Here is an 11,855-nt window from a genome sequence, read left to right on the forward strand (position 1 = left end):
CCCAGAACCATAAATATCAGAAAAATCATCTTTAGCAAAGATTAAAGCACATTCATTCTCTTTAATTTTCCCGAGCCCTTGACTTCTCTATTACTGTAGCATATTATATCCATTTCCATTAAAAAGAATATATCTTGTCTGTCTTTAGACAACTACTATTTCTGTTCTTTAAATACATGTCTGTTTTTGTTATTTTGAGGAGATTAAGTAGATAATAGATTCCACCAAAATTGCAGCCTGAAATAATGTAGTTGTTTCTGTTAATAAATCTACCATCCTCTCCAGTCTTGAAAATTAGCTTTTCAACCCATTCTTAGTCTGCATTATACATCTTCAGGGTCTGTGGCTCTCCAAGACCTAGGTGTGCATGTGAGAATAGGTGAAATGCTTCCTGCTTACACTGTATTTGATTAAAGAGTTAACATACACATTTATTAACGAGTCATTATATATAATTAAGTGTAAATGAGCAGTCTCGGGCTTATTACTTGCACTCCAAATGACAATACATCCACTCAACTGATTATTAAAGAAGGTGTGTGTGTGTGTGTATAATTGTTTATCAAACTGAAAAACTATGCACAGAGCTTGGAGAGGATGCTCATATTCACATATTAAAGTGTTAAATGGGACTTCCTAAACTAGAATGAAGACAAGGTTTCCTAGATGTGTTACAAAATTCTGCTGACCCTCTAAGGATTGATATCATGGAGCAGGAAGAAGAGTAAAGAAATCAGATGCATGCCGTCAGTACTTTAAAAAGTCTTGCTTTTTATTTATTATTATTTTTAAAGCTTAGCTTTTTGAAAGTTATTATCACTCTCCTGACTTTCTTCTTCTCGTACAATCCTCCCCTACCTGCAGTCTTTGTCATTTATTTCAAATGTTCTGAGCCAAGGACGATTTTCCTGAAATCACTTCAGATGTCTAAATGTGCACAGACCTTATATGAATACATCTCTCTCTCTCTCTCTCTCTCTCTCTCTCTCTCACACACACACACACACACACGCACTCCATTTGCGACCAGTGCGTTTTGTTCCTTAAGATTTTTTTCAAAGAACTTAGTAAAGGGAAACTAGGTAGAATAGAAACCTGAAGGAATTTGTATAGCGTGTCCTAGAATGAATGTTTGAGATTGATAAGAAAGGACACCTGGTAAGACCTTTGACATCTCTGAGTTGTGTCTTTGACGAAGGAGTTTCCCTTGAACCTCTGAGACACTGATGGCAGTTGGCAGCCTCAAAACAGACCCTTGATCCCTATCTGTGTGATTACACTACCCGAAATATTTAAAAAAAAAAAAAAAAGACTCTTAATCCATGCTACCATTCAGATTTAAGATCAAACACTGGATCCTTAAACTTCTCATTCTTTGCAGATCTTTGCTGTCTAGATGAAGAAGAGATGCATTTCTCAGAATTGCCGTTGACTCGTAATTTTGACATTGCTATTAAATGGTTTCAACCAATGCAGCATAAGTTACAGTTGGGAGTCACAGATTCCAACCTTGGTTTCCTATGTGACTTTGAGCAATAATTTCCTTCCTTGTTTCACTTGCTTTCCTCTGAGATCAATACTTTGTTTGGGCTTCATTAGTCTTTGTTTAACTAAATAAGATAGGTTGATTATCTTATTCAAGGGTTATTTAAATAAGTGTATAATGCCTTACATTATTTCCTTTTATTGTTATAAATATCATATTAAGTGCTATGTTCTTCCTGAGTAGAAATTCATTAGCCAAACCAATTCATTGCTATATAAAGAAAAATACATACTATAGAAAATTAGGACTTAAGTGGGCAAACAGACAAAACTACTATCATCTATCGCATTCACCTTTTATCCCAGAGGTAACCCCAGAGTAATCTAACACAAAATAGTGGATTGATATGTACTATTCCAAAATAAATGTGTAGAGCAGTAGATTCAGATATTCCACTTGAATTCAGTGCAGACATAGCAAAGCTGAACGAAGTGGAGATGCAGTCTTTGGGCCGGAAGGGAGAACATTACCCTCCTTTTCCCCTTGTAAAATCAAATCATTACATGGGGAAAGATTATGACTGTCAAGTAAATGTAACATTTCTTTCATGTCAGTATGAGAAGTTTGAAATCCGCCTTTTACTACATATGGGTGTGTGCATGGAACTACCATGGTAAATTGAATTAACATTGAGCAGTCTTTTAAAAAATAGGATGAGTCATTACACTGCATGCTGCCATTCCTATTACTTTACCATGTAGAGGGAAGCAGTGCTTCAACAGTAGGGATGGTGTTCCCTTAAATAAAAACATAATAATGCTACCCACCTCCTAAGCCCGGTCTCAGGCGGTTGTCGTAACCATCTAAGAGTCGGTCCAAAATCCTGGTGAAGACAGTGGTGTTGTCTTTAAGTTCATCTTGTAATGATGGTTGTCCATAGCTGGAAAAAAAAAAAAAAAAAGAGAGAAACATTAATAAAGCAATATCTAAATTATACATTTCTCCTAAAACCCTTTTCCAGATACAGCCATCCTCAGATTTTCCTATTTCCTTTCTATTGAGTCTTCATTTGAAAATTTCTTCTGGCAAAGTTAAAAAAAGGTCATATTTTAATTCTTAACCATTTTTTTCCTATTTGCTCTCATAGATGACATGCTTTTAATTCTAATATTTCTAACTATGGAAGGAAAATTACAGGAGATGAGTTGTCTCTTTACATTTATAATTCTCAGTGTTCACACAGTGTTGTAATGCAGGTCTTCTCTGGGCAAGCAAGAACATCAACGCACACTAGTAAAAAAATAAATAAACCTGGGAAACTTCTTCCCAAATTAAAAAAAAAAATGTATTTCTAAGGTACCAAAATAATTAATAGCTTTGTTTTAATTCATCATGTAGTGTAATCCTAAGATTTCTCCTACCAACATCCCTTCTTTTATTCGCTTCATATATATCTATGTTTTGTGTTTTGGGTGTTCTCTTAAGATATTTAGGTGAGAAAAATAGATAAAACTGATTCCTTAGGATAATTATGTGTTCACATCAGTGTGTAATTTCCATTCCTTTTAAGGTTTCTGAACCAATAATTGTCTATTCAAACCTCTAATTAATTGAATTTTTGTCATTTCTGGTCTTAGAAGTAAAGGCTACCTTGAAAAAGATATGATCCAACAGTCTTAATTTATGGTTTATTAAACTGAAATGCAGGGTTAGTGTTTTAAGAAAACAGCCATTTGTCAGCAGAGTTTGAACTAGAATCCAATTTTATTAAACTTTTAGTCTAAAATTTTATTCCATTCTTTCATATCAGTGTAATTGTCCCTATTTAAGTCTTTCTAAGTGAAGGTCTAGTTTTTAATCCCTCACCATTACTAGCCTTTGATTTCCAACCACATAGTGACCACAATGGTTCAAATATTATATAATTCTCACATCAATCACATTATTACCTATGCTCTTTAAAGTCATATTTTATGTAATGGTTAGGATGACACCTCCAAAATCCTTTCAGAGAAGAGTTTTCTATCTTCTGATGGATCACACTTACTGATATATTTCAATGACAGCTCTGACCTTGAGCAAAAGAAAAAAAAACAAATACACAGTATAAACTAAGAAACTGCCTAAAAATATCACTTTCCTGCCTCCTCTTTAATATGCTTTTGGATTCTCTCTTGTGTATTTATACTGCTGATCAATCTAAGAAGAATAGTAACATTTGAAATCAAGATTAATTTATTTGACCAAAGCAAGAAATACAATCAAAGTATCAATTCAAAAACAAACACTATTGTTTAAGTAATTAATTTTATATTGGCAAAATACAGTGGCCATTTTTCTGATAAAATTTTAATTTAATAAGGTATTCTAACAAAAAGCTCTTCATGAGATGAAATACACGAACTGTCTCTCTGTGAAACAATTTTACATTCTCCCAAGTTCAGCATTAATACCATGCAGATTGAGGGTTTACTCTCCTTTGGCAAAATTAAACATCTTAACTAATTTTTGAAATCAAGTTTTCAACGAGCTCTGTGTCTTCCAGGGCATCTCATTACATGACAGCAGTAAAGCAAAAATAGTTTTCTGAATGCAATTATTTATAAAAGCTCATTGTCGCAAAATCAACTGCCATGTCTGCATCTTTCAAGGATACTGGAAGGTCATCTTGATGAAGGTGGAAAAGAAATGCTAGCACACCTGGGGCTGTGAAGAGGGCCTGACCAAGTACTCTAAAGAAAGCAATAAAATAGGAAGAGGGAAAAAGATGAGATGGGGTGACATGACAGAAGACAATTAGATGGTTAATATGATTCCTAGAATATGGGGTGGTCTGTTACCTTTACCTGCATCCCCTTTGTTTTTACAGCTTATGTCAAATGCAGGAAATTCTCCCTCCTTTTAAAAAAAAAATGTTGTTTTCACCAATTATTTGCATTGGAATTCAAAATTCTAGGAGACTTTTCTCTCCCCCCCAGAAAACCAGTTCTGCTATGCCAATTGGAATGGTAATCTTTCTGTTATGTGATTTTCTAATCAGGTTATGCGTCTTCTTTAGTTTTAATTTACCATGGCCAATTGTAATTGTCAGAGAATAACCCTAGGATAAAGATCAAGATTATTTATTTGCTATTAAACACTTGTGCCAATGTAATGTTTCCTAAAGTGAATGTATAATTTGTAGAGGAATGTCGGTTACAGTACCTGATTTTGACTCCAGAGGAGCCACTATGTAATAAAACACTGTGCACTGACTCCATCTACAGGTCATTACGATAGTAACACTTCATGTAATTTTTTCAAAGCAGTGAAGAACATTTAACTCCTCAGATTAAGAGTATCTGGCAATAATGCATTTCCCGCTCATCTGGCAGTCTTGATTTGCCATATACAATAGCAAAAAATGAAAACAGACAACGTCTCAATTTAAAAAATCCTCCTAAATCCTTATCTTTCCACATTATTCCACCTCTCTACCTTAATTCATAAGGGTTCACTTTTCATTGCATTATGAAGACTCTTAGAAGCTTTTTATAATATGTCTAAGGCACACTTTTGGCCCACAGGAGAGACTACACAAAAATATAGAAGTTGATAAAGAGGTATCTGAACTATTTGGTCATTTATATGGTTTCTACTATTAGATGTTTATATGCTTGACTGGATCGTTAGCAAATATTTTGAATATGATTAATCATATTATTAAATTTTTCTCATAATTCATCTCCACAGGACTTACACTTTAATAGAGAAGTTCAGGTTTATCTAATGCACTTAAATACGGGTCTTGTAGATTCTACTTTTATTGTTTATATAAATAACAGTTTCAAAACATACTGCACATGCATTTATAGAAACTTTTAACTTTCAAATTACAGATATTACTTTAAACTTCCCACTTCCACAGAGTCACAAGTTACTCTATGGTCTTTACCAACTGGCTAGAAATTGTCTTACTGAAAAATCACCTCACATCGTACGCAGACATGAATTGGGGTCACTTTTTCTATGAATCAGGAGACCGCGTGTTTTGTTCCGTTAACAACTGAACAGTGAAAAAGTTCAATTTAAGAATTAAATGTTGAATTAGTACATTCTCTAACAAAAGCATGTTAAGTGTATTCTAACCAACACGCAAATAAGATGATTATTTTTTCATCCTGCTCTTTTTTATTCTTAGCTGGAATTTTCTGGCAGTTAAGTTTTTTGAATTCCCTTAGTCATGAATTCGTCCAAGGACAATTTTCTTCCCCCTGAAAGAGTAAATGAAAAGTTACAGAAATTCTCATGCAGCTTTAAAATAAAGGGTCCTCACCTTCTTCCAGTCAGTGTGGTCAGGAGGAGGGTCCAGGCCCAGAGGTAGTCAGAGAGACCCAGGCTTGTCCTCATCGCGGGCTCGTGCAGCTGAAAAGTGGAACAAGTAGAGATCAATGTCTCTTGTGAGAAACATCAGGTTATAACCACTAGGGCTGACTGAGGCCGTGCAGATGAATGCTTTGAAGTCAGGCTATGACCTCACTGGAATATGACACCTCATTGGAAGCAATGGAAACCTGGACCATCCATTCTCCACTTTCCCTTCCATTTCTCCATTCAGAAATATATCAGTGTCTTAATTTCTCCTGTAAAAGAACACAAGTTGAAATGCTCTCAGGTGACAATATTGCTCAACCTCAAAACTGTGAGTTGGTTTTTTTTTTTTTCTCTAGGTTTTATATTTCCAGTATAGTTTGAATTGCTCTCTTCTTGTTGCTTGTCATCTGAAAATGTAGACCTTCCTGATTTGAGCTCCCACAACTAAACTGTGCATTGAAAATTTGAAGCTGGTGTCTACAACAGAGCATGCTTGGGGACCGTGACGGGGTACGTTAATATGCTTTGATGACTGAATTCATCTTTGAATTCCAGATGCACCTTGATTTCAGAAGCAACTGCCATTTATCTTTAAAAAAAATAGGAAACACACTGTTGAATGCCGAAGTCGTGCTTGCATTCTCTGCCTGTGATTGCCTTGTTAAATATGCTCACTAATGCTTCTGTGAAGCTAAAGGACACGCTTTATAGTCAAGCCATGTGCTGATCTCACACACAAACCACACTCACATAAATGCACACAAACATTCCCACACATATCTTTTATGTCCTCTCAAATTCTGCCAGGTTGCTGCTAGAAAATGTTTCATCTCAACCAGATGGAAGCTGGAGGGCTTTGCTTTGCATGAATAAGGGAATCTCTTTTCCCTCTTAGGTGAAGTGCAATCAGTCACCGTCTGATTGTTGAATTTAGACTTGGTAGTGGGATGCCGGAGGAATTGGAGAAGTATGGCAAGCTTAGAGAGAGTTTAAAATTATAATCTGTGTGTGGAGTCAGTTTTTAAAAATCAGTGCACTCCCTGGTTAGGGAGCAGCTATGGTAACACCTTCTTTTAATGTGCTATAATTGATTCCAGTCATAATATGAGAAATGTTCAGGGTAACATGTGTTAGCACTTCCTTGAATCTGCACTCCTTAGACCGGTCAGTGATAAATGGATTGCAAGTCTTTTAAAGCATATTTTTCATTAAGCACTCCATTGTTTGATATGCCTTTAAATACATCTACACAGATGCTTTCCACACTCTCCAGGATCATTTACATCAGTAAAAAAAAAAACCATTCCAAACAGGTATGTAAGCAATGAAACATAATATATTTAGAGTGAAATGGTCTAGATCTAGAGATAAAAACTGTGAGCTTCATAGTTTTTCCTTAATTTAGTGACTGCTTTTGACACAGATGAGTTGAATACGACAAGAAATATTGGATAAATATCCTTATGTTGAAATATTGCTTCTAAATTTCTAAATTGCATAATGATCATTCACCCTGTTACAATCTTCAACATCTTTTATGAAGGAAGACAACTTCTCATACCTTATGAACATTTGTCAGTCTTTATTTTTAAAAAGGGTAATCCCTGAAGGGATAAATGAAACAAAACCAAACCCCAAAGCAAGCTTTTTGTCCTCCTCTGACATTTTAAAAAGAGGAAAACAAACCCATCATGGCACTTGAGTTGTTGAGTAAGAAAGTTTCTTGCAAATACAAACATAATAGTTTAAAAGAAACGCTAAGCTGCCTCCTTACCCCTTTCCACCTTCAACCCCCCCCCCACCAAACACACACTCCAAACACCCATGTCCCATGCCACCCACATCGAATGCTAACTTGAGTTTTTCGCGTTCAGAATGCGAGAGACCCCCTTCGCCAGAAGGCATTTCAGCTGCGTCCACTGGAAAGGAGAAAAGAGGCATTTTTGCAGCCAGAAGGAGGAAGTGCCTTCCCTGGGATGGAGCCTTGAGACAGGTTTTCTATCCCAGCGTCTTAACTTTAGGCGATGCCCCTCAGCGCCCCTCCCCACCTCATCCAGCTCTCTCTTGCAAAAAAGAAAAAGACCAAAACAACATGTCACCACCCAGCCCGCGGAATACATTCAGATCTGCCTGAGAAAGGGGGAAAGAGAAGAGGAAAGAGAAAATAATAATAATGATTAATAATAATAATAATAATAATAATAATAATAATAATAATAATAATAATAATAATAATAATAATAATAATAATAATCCTAGATCGCTGCGGTTTTCACCCTGAATGAAAAACGTTCGTTGCTCCTACCTGCTACCGGATCAGGCTCTGGTCCTGTCCCCTCTTTCTCTTTTTTCCTGTAGCATTCCTGCCTCTCCAGCTAGGGAAAGGCACGTTCAAAGCTGTGTATGTTGCGGTCCGAAGCCGCACTTACCTCGGGCCCCTTCTGGGCGCAGGATCGCTCAAGACCCGGGAAAAGTCTGCGAGGGAAGCTCGCGGAGAGCTCGAAGCCAGCGCGAGTCCGCGCGTCCGGGCGCGCCGGCCGGCAGCCGAGGGGCGTCCTCGCTCCGCCTGGCGCTCACTCGGTCTGAGCCATCATGGACCCTGCGTGCTCCTCTGCTGAAGATTTCACACCCAAATTTGCTTCCCAATATCCAATCTGCAGCTATACAACAAAAGATTTCTCTTTACCAAGACAGTAGTAATACGTCCCAGGGCAAACCGGATGTGAAATAGGCGGTGACTTCATGCCAGAGAGATTTTATTTTAGAAAGGAAGGTGGTACCAGCCTCTGGAGCTGGAGACCAATCCGCCCATTTTTTATATGCTGCACAATTTAACTTGCACCGCTCTGGCCCTAATCCCCTTCCGTCTAGCTGCAGACTCAAATCCTTCTACAATCTGCTGCAAGCTTGCCTTTTTTTTGGGGGGGGGGGGTGAATAGAAATGGGGGAGGGAAGGGTAGAAAGGGTTAGAGACACAGGGACTATCCTCAGAAGCTTTCCCACACTTTCAATTTACGAACCCTCTATTTTAAGGCGTGCCCATTAAAAATACAACTGATCTGTATAACTGTTCCACCTTTGATCAAATATTTAACCACTGCATGCATATGAATGAATGCAAGCTATGAACCGGGGAGATGCAGGGCTGCACATGTGGAGAGCGCTCTCGCCTCTCGCCTGTCTCCCTCGCACGCACTCCCACACACGTCTGAGTCCCTGTGTCTTGCAGAGTCACGAAGGATGAGGGCCGGTTGGGAAGAGTTCTGGCCGGGAGGGAACTGGCCACCGGGTTCAGAGAGTCGCTGGCACTTTCACAGGTTGCGAGCGCTTTGCCCCTCATCTCTGCAGCTTACAGGGCAGCAAGCACGCGCTCCGGAACCGGGTTTTTTAATCTTTGGAGGCAAATGTTTGTCTTTTTATGTCGCGATGGAGAAAACGCAGCCTCTTTTAAACGTGAATTGTGCTGGGTTCCTAGGACGAGGAGTATTTAACTTTACGCAAATCGCCCGGATCATTCATTTCTAGGTTTGAGAGGCATATCTCCATTTCCGGAATCATTCCTTTGCCTATAACTCCATCATTCTCCGGATTAGAAAATGGGAGAGGGGGACGAGAGAAGATTAACAGAAAGGTTTTTAGAAGTCAGGTCAAAACCCGCTTCTACTTTTTTTTTTTCTTTCTCTTTCTCTTCCCTCCTCTATTACTCTCCCTGGTGGCTCTCCACCCACGAATAATTATACACTTAGGGAAGGAGGGTGTGTTTCAACATCAGTCTAACTAAATTTCCAAGGAGTCAGGGAGAACCGTAGTTCTCTTGTCGGATTTTGTGAATGGGGGTTTGTAGCAGAGAAGAGATGGGCGCTGTCTTCCTGGGAGCACTCACTGGAAATGACCTGCCGGGCTGGGAACTGTCCCTTCAGCACTTCCACTTGGCCTGGTAGCAGGTGCTGAAAAGAAAAAGATGGGGCACCTCGAAGCGATGCTTCTGGTGAATAAGGTCTGAACTTCGGTGAGCTCCCTGGCCATTTTCCCCAGGAGGATTTCTAGCAGAGGAGACACTTCACATAGGGTCGGATCTTGGCCAAGGAAAGAAAAAAAAAAATCTAAATGGCCAGTCCATACCATGCATGTGCTTTTGATTCTACAAGTGTTCCTTGACTTTGTGCTGCAATGTGATCGGCTTTACATGATTAAAACTTAAGATAGGTGCTTGAAAGAATACAGAATATATAATTGAAGACCGCATTTAGAGTTAGGCTTGGTTTCTTCTGAGTTTTGAAGGGGAAGTGACATTGGGAAGTTATTTTAGAAATAAGTCTTCAAGGAAGGGAGATTTGAAGATCATTTTATGATACTCCCTGTTTCTAGGCAGTAGTTGCCTAATCCGTTGAGACACAACAAATGTCAATGTATTCTTAAAGATGTCCATTGAAGGACCATCAGAGCTCCCCTGTATGACATTGCCCAATTTTTATTTATTTATTTGCTTATCCATTAATTTACTTATTTATTGAGCAGTTCTGAGAGTAAAATTCATGTTCGTACTGACAATGTATCATGCAGTTCCATAGTTTTGTTTTAATTCAACCAAGACTATTAGTCCTAAAAATATGACTTTTTGTCTTTTTTTTTCCCCTCCTGGTTAAATTGTCACAGTCCTTCTACTTTCCTTTACAAATTGATAATGACTATATATCCTATATTTAATGATGTGCAACCAAATCACTCTACTGGTTGTTTTTTTCAAGCACAATCACTGAAACTTTATCATCTGAACAGTAATCTCTGAAAACAATGGCAATCACACCTTACTTGAGACTAAAAGCATTATGTGACTATCTTAGCCATCAGGATACACCTGCACAGCATTGCCATACATTGAAAAACAAATATTTATAAATAGTTATTGGGTTTGTCTTAAAACTATAGTACAAATATGGAAATGGAAATATCCATATCATGATTCTTTATTTAAGATACTCAGAATACTTCCAAGGTAATTTTTTGCTAGATGGCATATATATAATTTGTTTGGGGACACGTATGTTTTTAATTAATAAATTTAATCAATAAATTGTGGGTGTTTAAAATATTGATAATTTGACTATTCCAAAAGAAGCAATTGCAACTCTGATTCAATAGTGTGTTTATTAAATTTTATCTAAGGTATCATTAACACATGCATGTAATACCAGGGAATAATCCATAAGAAACTCATGGCAAGGTTATCATTTATTTTATATTGTCATGTTACAATGACTTTTTTAGATAATTGTTGACATTCTTGTTGTTTCCTTTACCTAGGAGGGGAAAAAAAATCCTTTCAAAGTGAGTGTGCATCTGATTAAATTAAGTTCCAGAAATCACAATAACCATGATGTTTAATATTCTTAAAGAGTTTATTAGTGCCAGGTAATGTGCTAACCAATTTGCATAAATAATTCAATTTAATTCTCAGAGCAAGTCTGTGAGAGATACTCTTATATCCCTTTTTTTTTACAAATCACTCAATAAATTATGGATTAGAGAGAGCGAGAGATTTGCCCAAGGTCACAAAGCTACTGGGTGTTCATGCTAGAATGCAAACTCAGATCTTCTGACTTCAAAGCTTCTTCTCTTAACCATGTTTCTCCATTACATTATTTCCTTACCATGTACTTATGAGCTCATGTTAAGGCCTGTTTATATCTATGTTTGACCACCTTCATATAAATCACATAAAACATACCTCTGAATATTTAAAAAAATATTTACTGACGGTCAGATTTTTCCTTTTGATGAGCTAGTGCATCCAACTGCAACATGGTGTCAGGCTTACTTTATTATTTTGGAGTTTCCTGCTCTTTTCCTTCTGTCTCATGAGACCAGTTGCAAAGGCCACTCTGAACAGTCACTAGTTCTGGACAGAAGGGATTTTGAGGTCACACCTAGGACCAGGGATCCGGGGAAGGCCTAATAGCTCTATTTCCAGTGTTAAAACCTGGTACATTTTGCTTTTTTTGTCAATTTTAAATGG

At 37.5% G+C, this 11,855-nt stretch overlaps 1 protein-coding gene across 1 annotated transcript in view; it reads right to left on the bottom strand.

The window, feature by feature from the left end:
• Positions 1–8,611, bottom strand: part of GABRA1 (gamma-aminobutyric acid type A receptor subunit alpha1) — a 56,620-nt gene extending 48,009 nt beyond the window's left edge. Inside the window, exons 1-3 of the mRNA XM_010972226.3 lie at positions 8,269–8,611; positions 5,802–5,890; positions 2,314–2,426 (exon numbers count right to left, since the gene is read on the bottom strand). Coding sequence (XP_010970528.2) covers positions 2,314–2,426; positions 5,802–5,875 — 187 coding nt within the window. The 5' untranslated portion in view covers positions 5,876–5,890; positions 8,269–8,611. The remainder of the gene's footprint in view (positions 1–2,313; positions 2,427–5,801; positions 5,891–8,268) is intronic.
• Positions 8,612–11,855: the final 3,244 nt, after the last annotated feature.

This window comes from Camelus bactrianus, chromosome 22 (assembly GCF_048773025.1).
Source record: "Camelus bactrianus isolate YW-2024 breed Bactrian camel chromosome 22, ASM4877302v1, whole genome shotgun sequence".
Classification (NCBI taxonomy): domain Eukaryota; kingdom Metazoa; phylum Chordata; class Mammalia; order Artiodactyla; family Camelidae; genus Camelus; species Camelus bactrianus.